The 26353-nt window shown below is 42.0% G+C and overlaps 1 protein-coding gene across 3 annotated transcripts in view; it reads left to right on the top strand.

Annotated features, from left to right (window-relative positions):
* pkn1b (protein kinase N1b) overlaps positions 1 to 23598 on the top strand; it is a 65791-nt gene extending 42193 nt beyond the window's left edge. For all 3 annotated transcript variants that reach the window (XM_033645042.2, XM_033645041.2, XM_033645040.2), the window contains exons 11-22: positions 458 to 599; positions 1650 to 1740; positions 4304 to 4395; positions 4816 to 4888; positions 5203 to 5294; positions 5437 to 5613; positions 5787 to 5849; positions 12042 to 12118; positions 12336 to 12478; positions 14266 to 14373; positions 14584 to 14664; positions 22465 to 23598. In XM_033645042.2, coding sequence (XP_033500933.2) covers positions 458 to 599; positions 1650 to 1740; positions 4304 to 4395; positions 4816 to 4888; positions 5203 to 5294; positions 5437 to 5613; positions 5787 to 5849; positions 12042 to 12118; positions 12336 to 12478; positions 14266 to 14373; positions 14584 to 14664; positions 22465 to 22668 — 1343 coding nt within the window. In that variant the 3' untranslated portion in view covers positions 22669 to 23598. The remainder of the gene's footprint in view (positions 1 to 457; positions 600 to 1649; positions 1741 to 4303; positions 4396 to 4815; positions 4889 to 5202; positions 5295 to 5436; positions 5614 to 5786; positions 5850 to 12041; positions 12119 to 12335; positions 12479 to 14265; positions 14374 to 14583; positions 14665 to 22464) is intronic.
* Positions 23599 to 26353: the final 2755 nt, after the last annotated feature.

Genomic DNA, 26353 nt, shown 5'->3' on the forward strand with positions numbered 1-26353 from the left:
GTCCTGCAGGTCTCACTCAACTCAGAATTAAAAATACATGCAGCAAAACTCAGGCGTGTGAACTGTGGTTCCACATGACGTGTGACCCCTGTACTGTGATGATACATGAGCCGTTACATCAACTGTTTCTACCATAAATAATAAGGGAAAAAGTTATGATAATAGATGTGATGCCTGCCTTGTTTAAAGGACTAAGACACCAAAGAGGTAGAGAGACACTGCTGCAGATAACGCGTTAATGGCTTGTAGTATTTTCTGGAACTGGGATTATAAACCTTTACAGGAAATGCAAACCCAGGTAATGCACCAGCTCAGCTGTTTTACATGATTAAAGCTACAGGAGACCACACTCCATCAGACGCTGACGTTAGCATTAACAGATCTTTATCTTCTTACAGTAGTGAGACGTAGTTTTACCTTTCATGTTTTGAGTTATATCCCACTCTTTGTGTTTCAGGTAAAGCCTTCCTGCGTGCTCGTCAGATGAATGTGGACATTGCTACCTGGGTCCGCCTGCTGAGGAACGCCATCCCCAGCGGAAGCAACACACCTGCATACACACCCAGCTTCACGAGCAACACACTCTCACACAACTCAGGGTACGTGACCAGTACACCTGCTACTCTGCATTCTCTCGATTACTTTGTAGATTTGAAGGACATGCAAGTATTTTAGATTAAACATTCAGTGACATTTGTCTGTTGAGAAATGAGGCATGAAAGGGGAACTTCTGTATTTCCCAAACTGGACCCTGTTTTCGTACGTTTTGTGTCTAAGTGATGGGAACAACTTTTGAAGAACAGCAGCAATGCCAGGCTGCAGTGTAGTCCACTAAAAGTGTTTGTTTTTGCCACGTACACTTATTGTTTTTATAAGTGTCTGACAACTTATGGAGCAGATCCCGACAGAGGTAGACCTTTCTGTTAAAGAGTATCATCCTTGTTGTTTAACCAGAAACAGCCCCAAAGTTACCGTCAACAAACCCACCAGACATTCAAATAAACAGTAATTTTAACATACATAGAGCCAGTATATTTTCACATCTAACTCCACTTAATCAGTTAGACATAAAAACTCTGAAAAATAAAATCTGGGTTGAAAAATACCAAAGTTACCTGTAAGTTGACAAGGACGTTTCATTTGAGTGCAGAAATGAACCACAGCAGCATACTCTTATCATTCATCATTGATCAGTGAAGCTCAGTAATGAAGCCTACAAACCTAAAGCGTGAACCAATGAAGTAGCAACCCATTTTGGGGAAAAGTTGATTCACCAGTTTCTCCACCTCATTCTCCACACTTTTTAGAAAGTAGTTTGTCTTTTGTTTTGTTTGTTTTTTTCTTGTGTAGCATAAAGGGACTGAACAATGTTTCATTCTGCAATCCTGTGTTTTATAATTACAATAAATGAATCTTGAGCCATGAAACAATTGAATATCTACAGTCTAATTAAACTGCCTCTTGCTTTTAAAGCCTTGAGACCTCCTGGGTAAAGTATTCATGCATTTGAGCTTCTTGTTTGTGAAGAATTAATTAATTTTACTGCATATTAATCATCTTTGTCCACAGCATGGAATTACAGTTTCAGCAAAGGGCTTTTTTATGCTGTTGCAACAGAAAACCTGATCTGTTTTTTTATGCGTGTGCAGAGAAATCTCGGTGGAGAAGCTGAATCTGGGCAGCGACTCACCTCCCAAAGCTGAAACCAGGAGAGACGTGGTGGACGCACCGGCTCCCTTGGTGAGTGAGAGGGGGAGAGAGGGATGAAAGCCAATGAGGAAGAGAGGCAGACAGGGGATTTTCAGATGAGGGGAAAGATGGGCATCTTTACACTATCATGTTACTATTTTGCTCACTTCCTACCTGCAGCCTTTGGCTCAGAAACAGTGCTCCAGTCACAGGCCGCTGCGCTGTGTGCTGCAGTGAAATCTAAGACAGGCATGGCAGCGGGAGGATGAATAATGAGAGGAATGGGGAACCGAAAACTTAGGGAGACAGCTTTAATGAGACATAATTGGATGGAGGGGAGCTTTAATTTGGTAGATGCCAAATCCGCGTGAGTTTCCCAGTGTGAAGAACACAAACTGTAGAGGGCGATAATGTGGGGGAGAGGACTGGAGAGGTGACATGAAGAGAAACATGAAGACTAAGTAGAGAGAGAAAGAGGAGGGGACAGAGAAATCTTGACAAAGTTGCTCCCGGCATTTAGTTCAGTGGAAAACAGTGCAACTTACAAGATTTTTTAATCTGCCGACCTAAAAGTTGTCAAGAATTAGCTGTAACTTATTGCTCCTAACCTTGTTAACGAAACACAGAAAACATTTTACACTGCACTGCACTATGTTTGTCTGTTAAATAATTTTGAACATTCTTTAAACTTTCAAAGTGTGCATTTTCAGTTCCTTGCTAAAATTGACCTTTTGCTAAGCCCTGCCTCTTTGTGGTGGTCCGACAAGCTGTCGCAGTAAGCATGGAGCCCACACTGTAACCAACTGCACTCCCTGAAGAAATATTACCATACTTTTGGAAAAATTAAAGAGTGATGTCAGAGAGAAGCAGACAGAGGGGTCTACAGTCTGTGTTTGAAGGATATATCCAGGATGTCAAACTGACTCACCAGCAACAACAGGTTAAAAAGACAAAGATAGTTAGAAGCTAAAGCCGAACTATAGGCTACAGATCACAGTGTAAAAGTGAACCACCACATCACTGCTGATCGCCACACAAGACGATGAATATAAAGGGAAACTTTGCTCATATTGAACCAGCTGTGTGGCATCACAGTGTGTGCACATGAACAGTGTTTGGCTTCACACCGTACTCTGCCTCTGCGCACACTGTGATGACACACAGCTGGTTGAATATAAGCAAAGTGTCCCTGCTGCCCTTCGCTGGTTCCTGTACAGCAGGGTCGGTCTTTGTTTCACTGTTATAATCATTAAAAAGCAAAAGCAGCATGTGTATACATTCAGTAGGCTATATCTTCAGTAGCTAGCTAGCTAACCCTACACTTTTCAGGGTTTGATTTTGGTTTTGGAACAGGGAAGAAACGTATATCTTTTTCCAACCTCTCCAGGTAACGAGTATCATTAATACACGACGTGCCCCAGGCACAACATTTAGCTCCAAATCCACAACACCAGCCTGAAAATGAAGGAAATCTGAAACGATTGCATTAGAGTCAATGGAGCACAGCTGTGTTGTTGTCGGACCCTGGTCTGAGCCGGCCGGATGCTATGTTATGATTGGCCAGTCTGCATCCAGGGGCGGGACTTAGCAAAGGGTTAATTACTATTTTTCTTCAAGTTAGTCTTGAATCCAGACTCAACATTTCTGGCAGTTGAATATTCCTTTCAAATGATTTCTTTACTTTCAAACACATTTTAGGCCACATACAGATCCCACTCAATACTGGACCAGTTTTTAAAAACTGCTGTTAATTATACACGTCGACACAAAAACATGTGAAAACAGGGTTCAGGTTGAAACATACTGAAGTTACACTTTAAATACAGAGACAGATTGTTCAAATCAAACCAAATATTTTGAAACTTTGAATCAGATTCCAAAATATCCGGTGGTTGTTTCAAATTTTTAGCTGTGGAAACCTTACATTTATTATTTCTGTACAAAACAAACAATAACTAATAATGGGCCTTCAAGAACTTCACACATAACCTTAAAACATTTTAGTTTATTTTTACATAATAATACTATGATAACTTAAAGAAAGACAATAAATGCCATCTTATCACATATATTCTTATACTTTATTTTAGACTTCTTTTCTACATTCTGCATTTTTACACATTATTTGTGGACCTTATGAAACATGGTTTGGTAACGCAGTGCTCAGTTCTGGTGACGACAATAAAACAGATTTGAATTTTGGAGTCCAGAGTGGCAGACACACAGAATTAGACAGAGAGTCAGAGGAGCGGAGGGCCTGTGGCAGATGGTGTGTTCAACGGGGTTGAAGTATTATGGGATTAATTACTCTGATGTTTTTTAGAGAACTAATTAGTAGCGAGGAAGGAGTGGAGTGGACAGGAAGAGGGGAGGAGTGAGGCTGTCAGCCAGCAGGGGATCTGGCAACCGGTCATGATGTGCTTCAGTGACTAACTGTCTGTTTGTGCTGTGACTGAAGGTCATTACAGATGTTAGCAAATCATTTTGTCCTAATTCCTCCCTCGTTTTCTGTCACTCCCCTTCTGTCATTGTCCCTCTACATACACACTTTTTACTGATTCTCACGTTTATCCCCTGCTTTCTTCTTCTCCTTCGTCTCTGTGGTGTTTCACAGGAACAGACGCCAGTCATCGAGCCCCCGTCCACGCCGGATGTCCCTGCTCACGAGCAGCCAACCAGATCCCTCTCCCAGAACTCTTTACGCAGGTGCGAACACAAAGGGGACCTCTCTCTGTCGCACACACACACATAGAAGCCACACCTGAGCATGTCTTTTTGCATTATGGCCAACACAGTTTGACATCAGAAACACACCCACACCCACAATATGGTCCGGTGCTGTAACCTCTTTTTTTTTTTTTTTCTTAAACACGTGGTAATAAAGCCAAGTCATCATTAATGTGGATTACAGCATATGCCGCTCCAAATGAGAAATACTTGGCTGTGCTGAATACCCAAACATAGAATAAACACTTAAAGAGTCACATACTGGACAGTTTGAGCCTTTTTTCATAGCAACATGGCTGCTGTGGTTGTTTTTCAGTGTTGCTGACACTTTTAAATATCACATCATGTTATGTTTTGCTGCACACAGTTCCTATAATCTGCCTTTAATCTCTCTCTCAGACCCAGCAGAGGCCCCCTTTGCCTTCAGGACTTCAAACTGATGGCAGTGCTCGGAAGGGGCCACTTTGGGAAGGTACTCAATCTTTATTATGCCTCATAGGAAGAACAAAACTCTTGGGATTTTGTTGTTTGTAATGAATTAATGAATTATTACAGTAATCTTCCGGGGATAACCTCCCACGTAATGTAACATAACAGCTGTGATTCAGACCAGTTCTTTGCAACAAGACAAAACCGTTGCAGAGAAAAGTTGCAGCGGTGTGAACTGGTTGGCCTGAGCTCATCTCAAGCTGGCTGATGGTATCACCTGCAACTCTGGTAGTCAAAGTCGAACTTGTTAGTTTTCATGAGATTTGTTAAAAATAACTAAAACCCAAATCTCTCCAGGTGTTGCTGTCAGAGTACAAAAGGACCGGCAGCCTGTACGCCATCAAAGCCCTGAAGAAGGGAGACATTGTAGCGAGGGATGAGGTGGAAAGGTAATTGTGTTTGACAACACAGCACCCGGTGACCTTAACAGAAGTGTCAGCTACACGACGAAGCTCATTCACCTCATGATTACACCTCGCACAGTAATTACTGTCTCATACGCCCCTCCATCTCCCCTCTGTCTGTCTCCAGTCTGATGTGTGAGAAGCGGATCTTTGAGACCGTCAACGGCTCCCACCACCCCTTCTTGGTCAACCTGTTTGCATGTTTCCAGACGCCAGAACATGTGTGTTTTGTCATGGAGTACACGGCAGGAGGAGACCTCATGATGCACATACATGCCGACGTCTTTTCTGAGCCACGTGCTGTGTGAGTTCTGCTGTGTGTTTGTGTGTGTGTTAAAGAGAAGAAACAGGATGAGTGTGTCTTTTTGGACAGCTCCATGCTCTGTGTGTCTACGTCTGTGCACCCATTGATATATGAAGTGTCAGTATATGGTAGAGAAAATGTTGAGCTCTTTCTGCTTGTTGTTTGTCCGACAGGTTCTACTCAGCTTGTGTTGTGTTGGGTCTGCAGTTCCTTCATGACCATAAGATTGTGTATCGGTGAGTACTTGGATGCTAGGTACATGTAATGATACACAAGGTCACAGCTTGGTTCATACATCAGTTTGGGAGTCGGTGTCAAAGACAGACACAGTCCTCCTGCTGGGGACGGAGGTAACATTCTGTCCTCCAGCAACTTTGGTTCATTAAAAAAGATCAGAAACATTTCAAACACTTGTGTGTTACGCTCCACCAACACTTAAATACCATTTGGAACGTCTTCTATTACATTGATTAGTTTCATTCATCAGTTTCAGAGGTGTTTAAACCATAACTTCAACAGATACCAGCTCTTACACCTTTTACCTTCCATAATGTCAAACATTGTATTTATGCTGTTTGTTTTCATTCAAAGACACAGAAACATTGAATTCCAATTTGTTGTCATTTTATTAGGACTAATGATGGTTTAGTCTAATGTGATTGACATTGGCGGGAAAAACCTGAGTACCAGGAGAAAACCCAAGGAGATGTAATCATCTCTGCCAGTGCTATATCGTAGGCAAATGAATTTGCCTGTGTCCCTTTGCCTACGATATAGCACTTATGAGTACCATTACCTGGGACACAGACATCTCTGGGAGGCAATTGTTGCCCAGCATGAGCTGAGCAACAATTGCCTCCTCTTTGTCTGCTCTAGTTTGTTCTAACCTCTAGAGCATTTTTTTTCCAATGTCATTGACATTGGTGGGAAAAACCTGAGTACCAGGAAAAAACCCGAGGAGATGTAATCATCTCTGTCAGTGCTATATCGTAGGCAAATGGATTTGCCTGTGTCCCTTTGCCTACGATATAGCACTTATCAGTACCATTACCTTGATGACTGGGACACAGACATCTCTGGGAGGCAATTGTTGCCCAGCCTGAGCTGAGCAACAATTGCCTCCTCCTTCTTGTCTGCTCTAGTTTGTTCTTCTAGAGCATTTTTTTTTTTTTTGAATGTGATTAACACAAACGGGCGAACCTGAGCACCAGGAGAAAACCCCACATAAATGGAAGAAGCTATGGGAGCTACTGTTGCCCAGCCTGAGCTGAACAATCAGCAGTCTCCATTTCTTCCTCCATCTTCTCAGCTCCTCTTGCTCCTTTTGCTGCCTTCTGCTGCATCTTGGTTTTCAGTTGTTGCAGCAGGGTCTCTCTGTCGTCAGACGACCTCCGTGGAAACAGCAAGAAGCGTTTCCTCTTGCTGTTAATATACAAGCAGAGGTCCTCCAGTTCCACCTTCTCATCCATCAGCTGTGCCATCTCTCTTTCCCAGCTCAGCTGTTTCTCAGCCAGGTGCCTTGTGATGTTCTCCAGAGCGGTGTTCGTATCCTGACAGGCTGTCTGGCTCTGGAGGAGTTTGCCGATACATCCACTCAGCTCTTCTGCTGTCTTCGAGAGCTGCTGAATGAGGCTAGCGTTGTCCTCTGTGAGATGCAGGATCTCAGCGTCTCTTTTGCTGATTTCCGCCTCAACCTTGACCCTAACTTCAGTCTGCTGTAACTGCCAGCTCTGCTCTTTTTCTTCAGCTTCTTTGTTGAGGTTGTCCTTGAGAGCCTGGAGTTTCTCCTCCCAGGCTGTCTGGCTCTGGGGGAGTTCAGCAGCTCTACAAGTCAGCTCTTGTTCTGTCTCTGCAAGTTTTTTAGCGAGACGGTCTTTGTCCTCGGTGAGACGGCTGATCTCAAGGTCTCTCTGATGAATTTGCTCTTCCATCGGAGAGACCTTGATGTTGAATTCTTTCTCCTGCGTCTCACATCTGTCGGTCTTGTCCTCCATTTTCTTACTCAGAGCCTGGAGTTTCTCCTCCCAGGCTGTCTGGCTCTGGGGGAGTTCAGCAGCTCTACAAGTCAGCTCTTGTTCTGTCTCCGCAAGTTTTTTAGCGAGACAGTCGTTGTCCTCGGTGAGACGGCTGATGTCAAGGTCTCTCTGATGAATTTGCTCTTCCATCAGAGAGACCTTGATGGTCAGCTCTTTCTCCTGCGTCTCACATCTCGTGGTGTTTTCCTCCATTTTCTTACTCAGAGCCTCATATTTCTCCTGCCAGTCTTCTTCGCTCTGCTGGACAGCAGCTGCGTGTGCGTCTGCCAGCGTTAGAAGGAGTCTGTGTTGCTCCTCTTGCATTTTCAGCAGGTCAGCGCTCATCTGATGGATTTTCTTTTCCATCAGGGCTTCCTTCTGCTGGTACTCACTTTGTACCTGGCTCTGGATGACGTGGTTTGAGGCCTCATACTTTGCGACCATTTCCTCATATCGCTGCTTGCTCTCCTTCTCCTGGCGCTGGAGAGCCAATGTGAGCTGGTGGTTCTCTTTTTCCAGCTGACCGACTCTCTCAGCTTGTTTGTTGGAGCCAGAGCTAGACCACTTGTCTTTGGTCTCGAGCTGCTCCTCGAGACGCTTGATGTGGTCTGTCTTCTCCTTTATGATCATGAGGAAATTATGGCGTTCCTCGTCCTCAAGGTTTCCCCAAGCACCATCGTTGTGCTGATGGTGGCGGCGTTGGGGAGGGCGTTGGGGAGGGCGTTGTGGAGGTCCACGACGGCCGGCAGCTTCTCCCACTGGTCCACGACGGCCCGCAGCTTCACCCGCTGGTCCACGACGGCCCGCAGCTTCACCCGCTGGTCTACGGCGGCCTGTCGCTTCACCCGCTGGTCCACGACGGCCAGCAGCTTCACCAGCTGGTCCACGACGGCCCGGAGCTTCACCCACTGGTCCACGACGGCCGACAGCTTCACCAGCTGGTCTCTGTCTGTTGTTAGTTTTTCTATCCATCGCTATCTGTATTGATGGCCAACAAGACTGCTTCTCTCAGGAAATATCACTGTGTGTGTAAGTTCGTCTGTGTAAAAGACTCAATACGCAACACTAATGACGTGACTGTAATTATGTGATCTCGTGGGCTGTTTCAGAGTTTGTGTTCCCTGCGCCAAAGTGTCATAAAGGCTTTAGAACACTGATGGTCCCGCCCCCCCAGAATATAGAATTTAAAAGTGGGCAGGGCTATTCCAGAGAGGGTTCCCACAGGTCCTGACAGTTCTTTCAAGTTTTTTAATTTGTGGAGAAAGAAATTAAGGTCTTGAAAGGTTTATAAAAATAAACACAAACAGACATTTGATTGAGTGAATGCGTGAATCCTATTAAATCCAATGGAACAAAAACGGTTGGACGGCTACAAGTTCCACAGACTTCAACCAATTCAAACCATTCAAACATGAAAACATTCAGCTGAATTAGGACAAGACCGGAACGACTCTTCACGTTCCTAACATTCTTACTTTCCCAGATATTCCCCATTTTTCCCAAATCCCTTTCCCATTGGGAATGCATTACGGAATCCTCAAAAATCTAAAAATTTCACCTTTTTTCAAACTGTAACTACCGATTCATACTTTCAGCTAGAAACTTCATTCCAAATGGAAAATATTCATGATTTTGCTGACTTTTTACATATGATTCAACTTTTCAATCCCATTCAAACTTTCAAAAATATTCAGCGTTTTCTGAAACTTTGTTATAGTGGAAGTCAATGAGAAAATCCTTCAAACTCAGTCATCTTCACCCACACATCACAAATTCATACATTGACGTAGAAACTCCATTCCAACTCTCAAACGTTCACGCTGCCGTCGACTTTCAGGAACTAATTCAAATTTTCAACATCTCTTTTAGTTTTTCTACAAAGTCAGTTTAAAATACATGAAGTTTTCAGCCCTTCTCAGACTTTATAATGGGTGTGTATTGCGTGAGCTAGAGTGGGTGATGTCATCGCTAGAGTGGAGAGCAGCTGTAAACTCATCAAGAAATTTTCTCGTCAACTCGCTCATACGGCCACAATTTTCACTGAACAGACACAATTTATACCAAAAAACGTAGGAAAATTTGTCCTGGTCACAGATATGTTGACATGGAATCTCTCACACTTACACATTTTTGCTGAGTGGCTCCAAAGCAAAGGGAGCGCCGATTTTTTTCTCATTCACTCCCATGTAAGCTGAGAGGAGAAATTTCTGGAAACAGCTGAGGTGCAACACATTTGTAACTCACTCTGGTGACCACATTTTTGACTCTAGAAATATAAAACATGACACGTGCGTTAACGAGAAGTTTATCTCTCTCACCATCACTTTATTTTCATTATTCCCAACGGTTTGGGAATCAGAAGAACTTGTTCGAGGAGTTCAATCCCATTATAAACAGCCTTTGCTGATCTGCTCTCTCATGAGCTCTCTGTGTGCACCTCAGGTGCAGGCAAGTCATTAATCGCCATGACAACGGCTACACACACAGACACGCACACACAGTCCTCTGTGTGTGTCTCACAATCTTTAAAGGACAGATTACAGCAGCAGAATCTTCATTTGAAACAGCAAATACACATTATTAACCCCTAAAGTGCCAAAATGGGCTCTCTAGCGCCACCTAGGTGCACTAAAATGAACTTGTTTGAGGAGTTAAATCTCCACTAAAAGAAGTCTCTTCTCTGTGTTCTGTCTGTCTCTCTCTGCTCTTCTGCCAGGTGCACCTACTTATTTACCATGGCAACCGCTGTGCCACACAAACTCACAGAAACATGATGTGTGTGCGTGTCTACATCTTACATGCAGACATGACAGGGGCAGAATCTCCATTTTAACCCTTTAGGTGCCAGAGTTTATTGAGGAAAATATTCCATTTTCATTTCAACATTTCAAAAGCGGTGAGAGATAAAGGCATACTGTAAATTAGAAATCTATTCATCATGACCCAAATTTTGTGATGGGAGTAAATTAACTCTAGGCGGCGGCCATATTGGATTTCGTAAATCTCAGTAAAACAGCATACTGGACACAGTAGATTTCTTTTGTTTTGTGCTGTTTTTGTCGTCTCGTCCTCAAAATAAAGGAAGAGGAATCTGATGGGAGTAAATTAATTCATCTAATTTCCATATTGTGGCGTCACTAGCCGGCAGCCATATTGGATTTCATAAATCTCAGTAAAACGTTCAAACATTCAAATCATTCAAACTTTATTTTATTAAAGGCAGCTATTCAGTGTGGCGTCAGCTTTTCAACAAACGTTCAAACATTCAAATTATTCAAACTTTACTGTATTCAAGGCAGCATTGCAGCGTGGCTTCAGCTTGCAGCATTCACACCCGTAGTTTCTTCAGAAATTGCTTCTCTAGTTGGTTATACAATTTTGCTGCAATACTTACTTTAGAAAATGTGCTTTTTGGAGAATCTTCAAAAATATACAATAACTTCATTCTTTAACAGCCCAGTGTCCCCAAATATTCAATAACTTTACTCGTAGAGAATTGTTTTTTATGTGCCCAGTGTTCTGAATATTAAAAGGCAGAGACTTGAAAACTGTTCAACTGCTGTCAGTGAGTTTAGTTGTGGATTTTTTTTTTTTTTTTTTTTCAAAACAAAAGAAAATGTTCATAATTTCGAAAGCTTCGTCAATATTCAATAATTATTCTGTTGCACTTTCACCATTTAAATGAATCATTTGCCGTACATGATGTCAAGCGATGAAGGCCTAAGTAGAACTTAGATTCTCTGGCCAACCCGAACCCGGGCCGTAATTTCCCTCCCCGCGATCCTCGGGCTCAGACGGGTTGGGCTCCTCATAATAGACCTAGGCTGTGGAACCAACTACTTATCACATCTGGGGGAGTGCAGCACCATGCTGGTATATGACAGCAAAAAGACGGGGACCTCGACACTTAAGAGGCACATGACGAAGGCTTGCCATGGAAAGAAAGACAAGAGTCAGCCTTCAATGTCCACTTTCGTATCCTAAAAAAAATGTCGGGTTTAAACCGGGCTCAGGCTCATAATTACAGATAAAGGGACAGGCCGGGACGGGCTCGGACAGAACATGCACAGGCTCGGGTGGGGTCGGGCTGGACTTTTTGGGCCCGATCTAAGCTCTAGAGTTTGGGTAGTAGTACAGTCAAGAACTTAAGTCTACATTTACCCCTGTCAGGACATGTTGCTATTGGCGCATGGCTTAAAGTGTCTGGGTGGAACTGGCGCTTGTGAACTTTGGTTCAACTGTACGTGCATAAATATACATACCATTTATTCTTTGTTCAGTCATGTGCACCGGACCATGACAGTTTACCGTTTACAGACCAGTTAGATAACTAGCATATTCAGTCTGTACTGCATAAGTATTTTTTTCACAACACTCGGTGTTTGTTATAAATTGTTTCTTTTTCTTTGTCAGGGATCTTAAGTTGGACAACCTGCTGCTCGACACAGAAGGTTTTGTGAAGATAGCAGACTTTGGGCTCTGTAAAGAAGGTGAGTGTCAATACTTTATTCATCATACCAGCCCTCTACAAAAGCAGATGAGGAAAGGTTCCATACATTAGGGGAAATGACTTTCTGACTTCCCATAGTTTGTTGTACTAACGTTGATGAGTCTCTCATCACTTCCACAGTCAATATTTCTCTGTCTTCACCCCTGAAATCTGCTCTACTCACATACTGTCTTCTCTCTGATCTCATGTCTCTTGAGGTATGGGTTATGGGGACAGGACCAGTACGTTCTGCGGGACTCCTGAGTTTCTGGCCCCAGAGGTGCTGACAGACACATCATACACCAGAGCAGTCGACTGGTGGGGGCTCGGGGTGCTCATCTATGAGATGTTGGTCGGTGAGGTAAGAATACAGACTCACCCCTTGGACGTCTCTGCATGCTTGGATTTTTAACATCTCCCCGATTAACGTAAAGAAATACTTGCCGTTTTGGGTAATATGCTTATTCAGTTTCTTGCCATGAGTTAGGTGAGAAGATTGATGCCACTCTCACATCTGCATGATGAATATAAAACTACACCCAGCAAGCACTTAGCTTAGCATAGAGAGTGGAAATAGAGAATGACCACTTAATGTTTTACGTCTTGTTTGTTTAATCCATACAGAAAGTGATCAGTCTTTGTGCTCAGCTAAACTACCTGGCTGCCAAAATGAAATGTTTGCACCGTACGTTTCTGCAGACTAATACATTACATTTGTATGTTTCATCTGTATTAAATCAGTGTTTCGAAAGTGATATAGTATATGAGCTGACTTGAGGTGGAGGGGATGGTGGATGTCGTGGTACCCAGGCAGGACACCTGCCAAGCAGCAGACCACAGTTCCAGACCAACAGACAACAAAACCAGTTGTTTTATTAGTGAGTCTGTGCGTTTCCAGCGGCTTTTCACGCTACGAAAAGCGGTTGTTTTTTTGCTGAGACATCACTGCGCTTCCCGCCAGGATTGTGCCCCCAAAAATGATCTTTTCCTGACCATAACCCAGTGGCTTTTGTGCCTAACCCTAAACACACATTAACCACAGGGGAACTGCCCATTGGTCCAACAGCCCATTGGTCCAACCATATTAAACCCATTGTTCCGAAGTCTGTTCCGAAATCATCATGACGCCCTGTGGTTAAGGTCTAGTTAGGTTTAGGCACAAAAACCACTTGGTTAGGGTCAGGAAAAGATCATGGTGTGGGTTAAAATGAAAAAGAAAATGACAAACACATAAGCTGTGAGCCTGCTTCGCTTCAAGCCTTTCCCAGATGACCCAGAGCCAGTCACGGCGCACCATCAAGGTAGAAATATGCCCGCCGGGAGCCGTTCAGCACCGCCGACCGTCGGACCAATGGGCTGTCGGACCAATGACATGGACCCAACCACAGTACTGTTTCAACACATGTGCTACATGATCACATGCAAATGTAAGGTATCGGTGGTTTGCAAAAACATACAAAGCCAAGTTTTCTTCTGGCGACTGGGCTGGCTGGTGATAGCTTTATATTTACTGGACGGACATGAGAGTGGTATCGATCCTCTCATAAGACTCGAAGAAAGTAAATAAGTGTATTTCCCAAAATGTCAAACAGTTCCTTCAAGGCAGAAAGAGAATTCACTTTCTGGCTCCAAACAGGAAGTGAACTATTGATCTTGAGTTGGAGATTCAGGAACAAAGTCTTGAGAGTGAAAAGTGGAGTGAACAGCTGATAGATGGAAAATCTGCAGAGCATGTTTATTTATTCTGTGAGAGATAAGGAGAAGATAGACGTGGAAAAATATGTGGTGAGGAAGGGTGCACAGCATCCTCTGTGGACCTGGATATGATGGGCTTCATGGGAAACCTTGTCTTAATTACAGAAACACTGGTGCTAATTATACGACTGGTGAGGGACGACTGACAGTCTTCTCATCTCATTTGTTTACAGTAATTCTACCTGGATGTGATGAATGTAGCTGTAGCCCCGTCCACGCTGCACATGCACATAAAGTACACAAACAGATATTAAAAATATTTAACTTACAAGAGAATAAAAAACAATAAATTAGAACAAATTATTAGATGCGCTAAAGGAAGAAATAAAAAGGAAAACAGGAATATTTACAGTTCTGTATATTTACAAACTAACGTGTGTTGGCTTCTTTCAGTCTCCGTTCCCAGGTGACGATGAGGAGGAGGTATTCGACAGCATAGTGAACGATGAAGTGCGCTACCCTCGCTTCCTCTCCACCGAAGCCATCGGCATCATGAGACGGGTCAGACCCCAGTCGCTGTTTCTCCTGTCACTTCCTGCTCCTGACTCACTTATTTTAATTTACTTTTTTGCTTGTGATGTTGAAACTTTGCAGATTTAAACTAAGACTCAAGCTAAGTCACTTTCACTCAGGCAGCAGAGAACGAATGAATGAATGATGATGTTTAAATGATGAAATATTTGTAACGCTTTGTTGTTTGTCGGTTTCTAGTTGTTGAGGAGGAATCCTGAAAGACGTCTGGGCTCTGGAGAGAAGGATGCCGAAGATGTCAAAAAGCAACCGTTCTTCAGGGTGAGTGTCGAGTTTTAATTTTAAAGGGATAGTTTGGAGTTTTTGAAGTGGTGTCATTTTCAGTATTTATCCATAGTCAGTGTTTTATCTACAGTAGATGGCGGACTGCATGTCCTCAGTTTGGAGAAGCAGGCAAAAGTACCGACACAGAAGCTGAGCAAATGTACTGCTGCAGCAAAGCGTATATTTTAGCCACCTACAAAAAATCAATATCAGTTTAAGTGTATGCTGTATTTAGAATATTTTCACCACTTTAATTTATTCATGACCAGTTTAAAGATGTAATATATTACTCGTTACTCTTTTCAAAAGTTATTATATTACTTATTACTCCCGGCTAACAGTGATTTCTTACACTACTCGTTATATTACTTTTCCGTTACACCCCATAAAATTGGTGTTTGCGTATCTCCCCAAAATTCAGATGTGTGCCTCTGTGTGAATGTCAGGGTAATCGCCGTTAAGTGTAGTTAATGATAGATGACTCCTATTTACCTGGAGGTCTTCAGTTGTCAGTGACCGGTGTTTTCCCAGGGCTGTGCCCAAAAAAATAGGGTTCCTGCAGATCCTTAACATGTCTTAAAAAGTTTTATTTTTACTTATGAGAAGTCTTCAATTTTGAGATGAAACTTAGACTAACGGAGACATGTCTGAATACCTAATCAATAGGGCTGTAGTCTCCTGGTCAACTAGTCGATTATTTGGTCGCTATGCTCTCGTCCGACCAAATTCTCATTAGTCAAATAATCGCCGTGTTACTTTCATAAGGAGAAAAATGCTACATCAACAGCTTTCCAGGATTAATCCATTATTTCCTGCGGCGGGGGGACAGGCTAAGTTAGCTGTGAAAATGGGGGTGTTTTCAAAACACCCCTGTTGACAGAAAGCTGGACTCACCCATCCTCATGCTCAGCGTCGCGGTGACGCAGACCTCCTGTTTATTTCTGTAAGCTGAAACCATTTCCCTCAGTGGAAACGAAGCTTTTATTTACTTTAATTTCACAGATAAGAAACAATAAATTGTGAAGACAATAAAGCTTCCACAAAAATAGCATTTTAAGTCTTGTGTGTGATTTATCCTGGCTTCATATGAGCAGAGGAAATCTCCGCTCGTCGCTAGGCTAATGTATACCATGTAAAATGCCATAGGCTTGTGCTAATAACGTTAGCATGTTGTATTTGTGGGGAAATGTGTCCAGATAAAGACAAGTGTTTGTGAATGCTGCGAGTTACAGTGACGCTGATTTGCTTACTTGTGTTTGAAATTGTCTCTATTAAGCCATGTTTAACGTGTGTTTAATGTGTGTTTTGAATCAACTATATAAATAAATTTTGTTTTGCACTAAACTGTACAGCACTTAACACAATCCTCCACTGCCGACTAGTGTTTTGGAGGTGTAACTGCAGAGTGACACAGACACACCACCGCAGAAGTAAAAATAACGTGCAGATTTTTTTTCCCACGACTAAATGATTAGTTGAAGATTATGTGAGACTTTAGTCGACCAAGATTTTCTTAGGTTGACTACAGCCCTACTAATCAAGTCTACTTATTACTGTATCTTGTTACATGATTAGTTATATGATTTTATTACTTTATTACTTGTAACGCAATCACAAGACATCGAGGCGACTTAGAAGATATGCTGACAAACTTGGGTTGGTGGGAGTTAAAGCATCAAGCACAGGAGCACCGATGAGATGTGAACATGATGTTAACTGCCATGTATTAATGCCGTTTGTTGGTGTTAAATGGTATTGATTTTCCTTTGTTGAGGTCTTAAAACGTCTTAAATTTGACTTTAAAAAGTCTGCAGGAACCCTGAAAGCAGTGAGACAGTCATGGGGCAACATTTCATCACCACATATCCAACCACATGCTTCATCACTTCTTTGTAGTTGGGTCACTATATGAAAACGTGCCATTTCCCATTCTTAATGTTTGATTTTTAAAGTACTGTTTTAAAACTATTTATGACCCTTTTTGGATTAAATAGATCCTTACCTATCAGAAACAGGTGCTGTGCCATCTCATCTTATTTTTTATTTTTTCCACATTTAATCAACATGCATATGTGTGTTTTGTCAACCCTGTTATGATACACCAATTAATGTTTGAAAATGTTTTAAATGCATATTTACAACAAATCTGATATACTTTGAAGGATAAATCTCCCCTTGTTACACTGAGTGTGTTTGTACAGTGGGAATATTGAGGTGTTTATGTTTTATCCATGGATGAATATGCTCATATGCAATTCACACTTGCACAGCATCTTTATTTTTAAGAACAGAATATGGAAACAAAACAATAATACCCACATTTCGTTCTGTAGATTACTGGTTTCTTTTACTTAACATATAAAATGAGTTGATTTGACATTTGTCTTTTCATTTTTTTAATTATACTAGAATATTATAAAAGTAACAGGGCTGACACCTCAGTAACAGGGTTGACAACAGTTACCATACTGATAGTTTAAGTTGCAGCTTTGGGTCTAATGAAGATAATGGGACATTCATAAACCTTTAATTCAACATGACTAATCAAAGAATATTTTGGAGACATATTTATTGAGAGGTTTTAGCATTTTTCAAAACATGAAGGATATTGAAAGGACAGTCACAATGAATTTGATCCATTGAACATGTTTGGCCTGCTCCGAAAGTTGCATCATTTCCTGGGAGTGAGATCAGCTTCCTTTTGTGAACATGCTGGTGAAAATACAAATAAGTGTCCTCTTCTTTTCATGATTTTTCTTATAGTTATATAATGTTTGACAGAGGGGGGCAAGCTCAGCCCTGTTTCCAGAAAAGGACACGTTAAAAAGATATTTGTTAGAAATTTTTAATGTACATAAATAACATGATATAAGCCTCTAATTAATGCACACCATGTGGTCTCATGACCTTCACCACATGGCTAGTAATGGCTGCCAAGAACATTTTTCGTCAACCCTGTTACCGTCAACCCTGTTACCATTCTAGCGTAACAGGGTTAACAAAATTATGGTTTTGCGAATACATGAAAATATACTTTCCTTACCAATAGCATTTACATGATATACATGGTTTTACAAGTTTGATCGCTAGCTGAGAGGGAAGTTGAAAAAATTGTGCACTTGGTGACAAGTTTTTGAAATTTGGCATAGTGTAAGGTATGGGTATAAGGTTTTCAAAAACCAAGTTAGGATAGCCACAAATTTCAATATGCTTTTTTTTTCTGGCCCTCACCGGAGATTTGGATCTGCTCCAAATTGTAATGGGTTCCATGTTGGACCATGTTGTACCTCTCCACGAAGTTTAACACTATGACAAATTTTAAAAAATTGCCACCAAGTGCACAGTTTTTTCAATTTCCCTCTCAGCTAGCGATGAAACTTGTAAAACCATGTATATCATGTAAATACTATTGGTAAGGAAAGTATACTTTCATGTACTCGCAAAACCATACTTTTGTCAACCCTGTTACCATCAACCCTTTTACGCTAGAATGGTAACAGGGTTGACGGTAACAGGGTTGACGAAAAATGTGCTTGGCAGCCATTACTAGCCATGTGGTGAAGGTCATGAGACCACATGGTGTGCATTCATTAGAGGATTATATCATGTTATTTATGTACATTAAAAATTTCTAACAAATATCTTTTTAACGTGTCCTTTTGTGGAAACAAGGCTGACACAATGAGCTTGTCCCTCTCTGTCAAACATTATATAACTCGAAGAAAAATCATGAAAAGAAGAGGACACTTATTTGTCTTTTCACCAGCATGTTCACAAAAGGAAGCTGATTTCACTCCCAGGAAATGATGCAACTTTCGGAGCAGTCCATTATGTTAGAAGAGGTGTTTTCTTTAAAAGTAACAGGGTTGACGACTACCTGGCGACTCGAATAAAAATTGATGTTTTTTACAACATTTTACACATATTAAGAATAAAACCCATTCATGAGTAATGGAAGGACACTTGAGGCTTTATATATAAGTTTATGTTTTTATGATAGTTTGACTTTTTGGGGCCTTAATAGCTAGTAAAAGTAGAACAATCATATTGAGCGACAGGCCATTTTTACAGCTTTTGAATGATGCTTCATACAAAAAGGTGTTTAAAACTCTTTGAAAACAAAATAAATACAATTTTACATTGTTTTAATATTACAAGAGATATCATGGAAAATTAATTCTAAAATGATTATAGTGTATTTATTGTTTATTGACATTTATAGCACAGTTTTGTTCGAGAGACACAAAATGGAACGTTTTCGTATAATGACCCAGGTGCAGCAGTCCATGATTAAAATCCAGTTTTGATTGTTTAGCCAGTGTAACGCTAGAGCTGACCTCCGCGGGCGTGGATGGCTCACCTTTGGTGGGGTGTATTTCCTGGAGCTTCATGTCGTTGTGCTGTGGGTCGTAGTAGCCGTGGTGTTTCAGACCGAAGGTTTGAGGACGTGTTTTTGCAGTGGAAGAGTTTTAGTCTACCTAAAAAAGTTTTACTACTACCTGCAGCAGCAGTGTTCTTGTCATGTTTCCTCCCGACAAGACCAAAGTAATGGGAATATTTCCAGCCGCTAAGGTGAACGTTTCCAACTATCTTGCGCAGCATGACGATTACTAAAATGAGTCCGCTGATGTGACTGTTGTATTTCATGTCAGTAGTGATGTGATAACAAAAGTAACACCGTGCTGAGTTGTTTGGTTTTGGAGAAATTGTAATATAGTTATAGTTATATATGTAGTATGTTATTACTGTAACACATTACTGCCCAACACTGTTCATGACAACTGTACGGGGTGAATATTTATAAAACATGACCGTTTACATTTTACTGAGGCCTAAAGTTACATATATTTAAGAAGGGGGCCACAACAGTGACAGGGTGTCTGCAAGGCTCCGCTGCACTCTGTGAGTCAGGTCCTCCACAGCTTTAGCCTCTTGTCCAGTTATGGTCACTTCTTGCTCTAAAAACCAAAATGCTGAATTTGAAGTTTTAAAACGGTAGCAATGGGGGCCAACGGGGCAATTTGATTTGCAGCCAGTAGTCAACAACAACAAGACCAATAAACAACACTCACAGCTAGGGATGGGTATCGTTAAGATTTTAACGGTACTACTGCTCTTATCGGTACTGCTCATCGATCCGGTATTTTAACGGTACTCTTATTGATACTTTTTGAGGAAGAAAAAAACAAATTAAGAACATAAATTGCTTTATTTTCTCAATTCTCATTATGCAACAAAATAGTTATTTAACAAAACATTTTATTTTTTACAACTTGAAATGTAAAATACATAAAATAATAGTCTTGTCACAGTACCAAAATTGGGACCCACAGTACGATACCAGTGAAAGTATCACGGTTCTGAGTAGTATCACAATACCACAGCAAAAATGAGGCAGATGTGCCTTTTGTCATTTATAAAAAGATAAATCACTTCTATAATACATCAATGATATTTCAATGGAATAAATTACTTATTGACTTATTCATACTTCAAAAACAGCATCAATAAGTGATTAACATAGGGGGGATCAAAATAAAATAAATAAATAAAATAAAAATCAACCAGCCACCCTCCTCCCCTGACAAGTAAAGAACAGTCCCTTCATAAGTAAAGAACAGTCCCTAAAGTGCGGTGAGGCCACAAAGAGAGAAATGTGAACGGCACGTTGCGCCACGGAGCACTATGGCTGCCGTATTTGACAGGAATACATATTCTTGCGAAAATTATGATACAATGACGGATAATTGATGGAGTTGGTGAGACAAATGTGCAAGACAAGGTTGATCTTGTAAAAAAAAAAAAAAAGAAGAAAAAAAAACGCGACTGCTCCAGTACCGATAGCAGAACCGTTAAGATCAGAGCTTATCAATACTGCGGTCTTGAAGAATGTAGCCCCGGGGCTCGTTCAATACCGGAGTTCGGTACCCATCCCTACTCACAGCACAAGCCACAATGCATTCGAAGAACAAACAAACAAATAACCTGATCAGTGCTTATTAAGAGCAACTATTGCAGATGGGACAAAGGAAAGTCTATACCTATTGGTATGACATTTCGGAACGCTAAACCTTCGCCCTGAGGGGAGCTGCTGAAACTCAGTGTGCAAAGGGTGAAGAGGGTCCAAAACAATGGACCGAGCCTTTGAAATTAGTCTTTCCTCATATGTCTGTTCTAGATTTCTAAGGTTAACACCAGCAATCTTGCAACACAGCCTGACCATTTTTTCCAGTTTCTTTTTGTTCTGAAGACCTAAGTGACTAAACCAACAGATTACATTAAAGGAGAGGACAGATTCAATAAAAGCAGAGTAAAACATTTTCATTATTGTCTTGTCCACATTAAAGCTACGCAGCTTCCTTAAAAAGAACAAACGTTGGTTCACCTTTTTACAAAGGGCATCTGTGTTTGCATCAGATTTTAGCCTGTCATCCAAAACAGTGCCCAAGTATTTATACTGCTGCACTACTGTTACTGTCGCTCCTTTAATCACACAAGGAGCAGGAGGACAGGGTTTTCTCCGAAAATCAATAAACATTTCCTTTGTTTTGGCCACATTTATCTGGAGGAAAGACTGGTCACACCAATTAACAAATTCATCCAGAACAGGGCCATGGTTATGTTCAGGACCATCAAGGAGACTAACAATAACAGAGTCATCTGCATACTTAAGGATGAGGCCAGATGTTTGATCACTCTGGCAATCATAAGTGTAAAGGACAAATAAAAGAGGAGACAGAACGCAGCCTTGTGGGGATCCAGTGGAAGAGAAACGGTTACTGGACAGATTCTTGCTGACGGGGACCCTCTGAGATCTGTTAGTTAAAAAAATCAATGAGCCAACACACCATGCTAAAATCCAAATTAAAATGGGATAAAAGCCTATGTGCTAAAACGTGTGGCTGAATACAATTAAAAGCAGATGAAAAATCAACAAAGAGAAGGCGTGCATGATTCTTGCTTCCCTCCACATGCCTCAATACAAGATTAATCAGTGTAGCAGTAGCATCCTCTACTGCACTGTTGGCCTTGTAAGCGAATTGAAAAGGGTCCAACATATCCTGTACTGAGTTTAAAAGATCAACTTTGACAATGTGCTCAAATGTTTTCATAGCGAGGGAGGTCAAAGCTATAGGGCGATAGTCATTCAAAGTTTTAGGAGACGGGACTTTTGCAACTGGCACCACTATGGATTCCTTCCAGATCCTTGGTACTTTCTGTATCTCAAGGGAGGATTGGAAATGTGTGTAAGGATACCACTTAGTTGCCTGGCACACTTCTTTAGCAATTTTCCTCCCAAGCCATCGGGACCAGGACTTTTACTCTCATTGATATGACTGAGAAATTTACACACAGTCGCCTGGTCAGTTATAGTCTTGCAACCTGAAGGCCCATTTCTAAAGTGAGACAGTTCATCATTAAAATCAACAGAATCAAATCTGGTGTAAAATGTGTTTAACTGCTCAGCTAAGTCGGCTTCAGACATGTTGGGAAGGAAAACTCCTTTATCACTGTTTTGCATCCCCACCATGGACTTAATTTCTTTCCAAGCTGCCCTAGAACAACCTGAAGCCAGCTCATTTTCAACTTTAATTTTATATTTGTTTTTGGCTCTCTTTATCTCCTTCTTACCTCGTTTCAGAGCATCCTTCCTGTCAACCAAATCACCCTTATAATAAGACAGCTTCTTCAGATTAAGAGCATGTTTAAGTGATTTGCTGAAAAAGTCCAAACTATCCCTTTAACTTTCCTGAGAGTGCATCTTGATTAGAAACTAAATGTGAATGTTGTTTTTAGGGTGTGGACTGGGAGGCTCTTCTTCAGAGGAAGGTCCCGCCCCCGTTCATCCCGACCATCACAGGAAAAGAGGACGTCAGCAACTTCGACATGGAGTTCACAGCCGAGGCTCCTGCCCTCACGCCGCCCCGCGAGCGCCGCACCCTTTCCCGCAAGGAACAGGACCACTTCAAGGATTTTGACTATGTCTCTGACCTCTGCTAGGGTCAGAGGTCAGAGGTCACAGGGTTATTAGCTGCCCACTGCCAGCCACAGACTCTTAAAGGAGACTGAGAAGAGAAGGCTGACTCTGTGTCCCGCACAGGGAGAGAGGAACTTGATGGTGATGAGAGTCAAAGAGCTCTTTCTCTCTGTTTGCAATGGGATGGAGAACTGGCTGGGCCCATCAGTGGAGTCTGATCGCGTGTTGGACACGCACACAGTGTCACGCATCTCCTGACCTCGACAGGTCTGCAGCTCCGTGACACTGCGTGGCTTTTAGAGGAGGAAGTGGTGGTGAAGATAATCCAGATTATGTAACAAACAGAAGATGAGATGATGGACTCCTGCTGTTTGTCCAACGCGTCAGTGACCGTACTGAAACGCTCAGAGAGCCTTTAAATCAGAGTCAAACAGTCAAACGTGATTATTCTGACAGGAAGCAGTTTGTCTCTTTCCTTGCTGCACTCACTCTCGTCTCTTGTCCCTTTATCTCTGCTGTTTGTTGCTGCTATGTGTGTGTGTGTGTGTTTCGTTGTGTTACAGCATCCCTGCCTCAGTCATGAATGTATCCACATCAGCTGCAATCATGCACCACCTGTACATTAACACAAGGGGGAGCCAGAGGAAAGAGAGAACTCAGAGCTGCTGCTGTTGACTGTGTCACAGAGAAGTAAAGTGAGTGGGGGTTTCAACGGGTGGGGGGGGGGGGGGGGGGGGGTCACATGCTGTTAATGTGTCTGTGCTCAATCTTCTCTTTCCACTGTCTCTCAGTACAACACAGATTTTTAACTACAATCATTTTTAAATGACAAGAAGCTTTTACAGATTTTGTTCTTTTTGTGATTTATTGATTTTTTTTTCCCATCTGTGTTTCCTCTGTCATTTGCTGGTGAAATGTGTTGGAACTGTGACTCAGTAAAGATGTGAACCCAACACAGAGGAAGTGATCGATTTATTGTCATCAGCAGTTTTCCTCTCAGTCGACCAGTGTGTTTTGAGAGAAAAGGAGAAGTCATTTCATTTTTAGCTCACTAATACCCAGTTTCCACCGAGCAGTACAGCAGAGTTGAGTTCGGTTCACATTTTTTCAGTTCCCACTGTGAAAAGTTGTGGATGGTACCAGTGGAACCGTTCCTTAGCGTCCCCATGTTTGGTCCCCCCTCTGTTGGGGTACCTAGCACACAGATCTGGTACTAAAAGGTGGAGCTGTGAACACTGCAGTCTGTTGAAAGGATGTTTTGCTGCCTCTCACAGCAGCTGGAGTCTGAGAAAAAATAACTTCATTCACTGGGCCGACTGCCGGCAACTTTTAAGGTGGAACGTTAACTTGTAATGTTACTCAATGCATGAGTTGATGACGTGAATCCATCAACACACCTTAAATTTCACTGTGACAACTTTGACCATCACTTTAGTTTTTATATGACACACACTTTTAGTAATGAGTGGATCTTCAAGAGTTTATATATGTTATTTTCGACGGGGTTATGTGAACTGTATATTAGGGCTGTTAAAAGCACCATGAAATTGTGTTTGAATATTTTCTAATTAATTTAGTAGAGTTCGAATAATATTTGAATTTATTTATTTATTTTTTTTTTTTTTTTTTTTTACAAAAAAATAAAATAAAAAAAAAAAAGATGCTAATTGCTGACGCAATATGAACGTGACACTCGGATGAAAACACCCATTCTGACCTCACTGAACTGCCAGGTATGATCAATGTCTGCCTCGCTATCTGAGCAATGTTTGGATACTTCAGTGCGTAGTTTTCCACCACGAGAGTGGATCCTGGTCGGCTCGTTGTGGTGTCTCATTCTGGTAACGTTTCATCTCTTCTTCAAAAAGGGTAGGCAGGGAGGCAGCAGGTGCAACACTCTCCCTGTACGTCTCCCCAAACAGGTCACACATCGCGGACAGCGCAGTGGGTGGTGTTGGCACAGCGGGCTCCTCCGTCGGCGCCTCTCCCTCCATCGCTGCGTCCCTCTCTGGCCCGGCTTGTGTGTGAGCCATCTCCACCCGAATAGGATTCACCAAGATATACAACATTATTGATAGTATTAATTAATTATTAATGATATTCGAATTATCAAATTTAGGTTCGAACTAATAAAAAATATATGTATTTGAATATATTTCGAACTTCGAATTTTTTTGACAGCCCTACTGCATATATTCTAATCCTCACTCTGAGGCCTCATTTACACCGCAAGCAATGTGTTCGTGTAGCGTTTGCCAACGGTCATTTCAGCGAGCATGTTATCAGGTTAGAGCATTAACACCGCATCTGTTCTATTTTTGCGCGAGTCGCTAGCGAATGGTCGCTGTATTCAACAAAAAAATCTCTCTCAGCCACCGTAGACATCTCCCCCTTGACCAAACGAGACCTGACAGCCACATGTTTCATGTTTTGGAGATGGACGACTACAGATTAATCGAGGAGGTCAAAAAGCATGACTACTTACCCATTTGTAGTGCTAAATATTAATTCTCCGAGCATTGGAATAATCACTGGCATGCAGACCTGTCCACCCTGGGCTTTGGGTCCAAACTCACTTCTTCTTCTTCTTTGGGGTTTATTGGAGATTTGCAAACACGGTGCACTACCGCCACCAACTGTTAGGGTGTGGTTTGTATTTTGACGGGACAGCAGCAGCTGCTGCGCGACGCGTCTGTTCAGTTTTGGTGTGAATGCACGTGTGCTGCCACTAAGCTTGTGGACCACTTAGCGAATACATCACTTGCGGTGTAAATGGGGCCTGAGAGGGAAAAAAAAGCGCTGTGGAGCGTCGTTCCTGTGGGCTCCAGCAACACTAAACCCCTGAGCTTGCCTGAGAAGGACTAAATGCACAAAGCTGCTATTTTTAAATATCCCATGGAGAGAGACTCTCACTGCAGCCTGTTCTATTTTGTTGTGAAAATGTGGGCGTGCAGCCTCGTTCTGTGGACGATAAACCAGGTGCAGACTGATAAAGGAGGAAATACAGTGAGTGCTGGACGGAGCAGTGAGTGACAACAACCCCGCCCACATTTAAGAGGACTGTCTGTGGTGGAAACACTAGGGTCTAGGTACCATGTCTGAAGGGTTACTGTTGGGTCCAAAGGTACCATACTGAAAGTGTTTGGTGGAAACGGGGCTTATAACTCCCTTATAATCCTCAATATATCTCAACAACCACATGATGGTTAGTTATCCCCTTAAATTTGTCTGAGGTCACCATGAGGTTGATATATGTTGTGTGGATATTTGTCAAATGTGACATTTATATTCCCTTCAGGATGAATTGTAATAGCGACACTCATCCATTAACTGTTTCTCAAGCTGCATCATCAGATCAAATATTTAATCTGTCCAGTGGTTTGAATTATGACCAAATATCCTGCAAAACTAAAGACGTTCCCATCAACCTCAACCACAGAGATGTTACATTTGTACGTGTCATACTTATATCAGTGTTTTTAAAGTGATGTAATATGTAAGATGTCATTGTCAGTGGGCGCTGGAGGGGATGGTGGATAGTGTGACACCTTGGTGAGATGCCTGCCAAGCTGCAGACCACTGTTCAAGACCAACAAACAACAAAACCTTGTTGTCTTTGAGCAGCACTTCGTGGTGTTACCCAGTGGCGTTCAAGCCAGCGAACCTGGGTGTTTTTCTCCTACTCGTCCCTGCATTTCCAGCAGCTTT

This window comes from Epinephelus lanceolatus, chromosome 18 (assembly GCF_041903045.1).
Source record: "Epinephelus lanceolatus isolate andai-2023 chromosome 18, ASM4190304v1, whole genome shotgun sequence".
NCBI classification, from domain to species: domain Eukaryota; kingdom Metazoa; phylum Chordata; class Actinopteri; order Perciformes; family Serranidae; genus Epinephelus; species Epinephelus lanceolatus.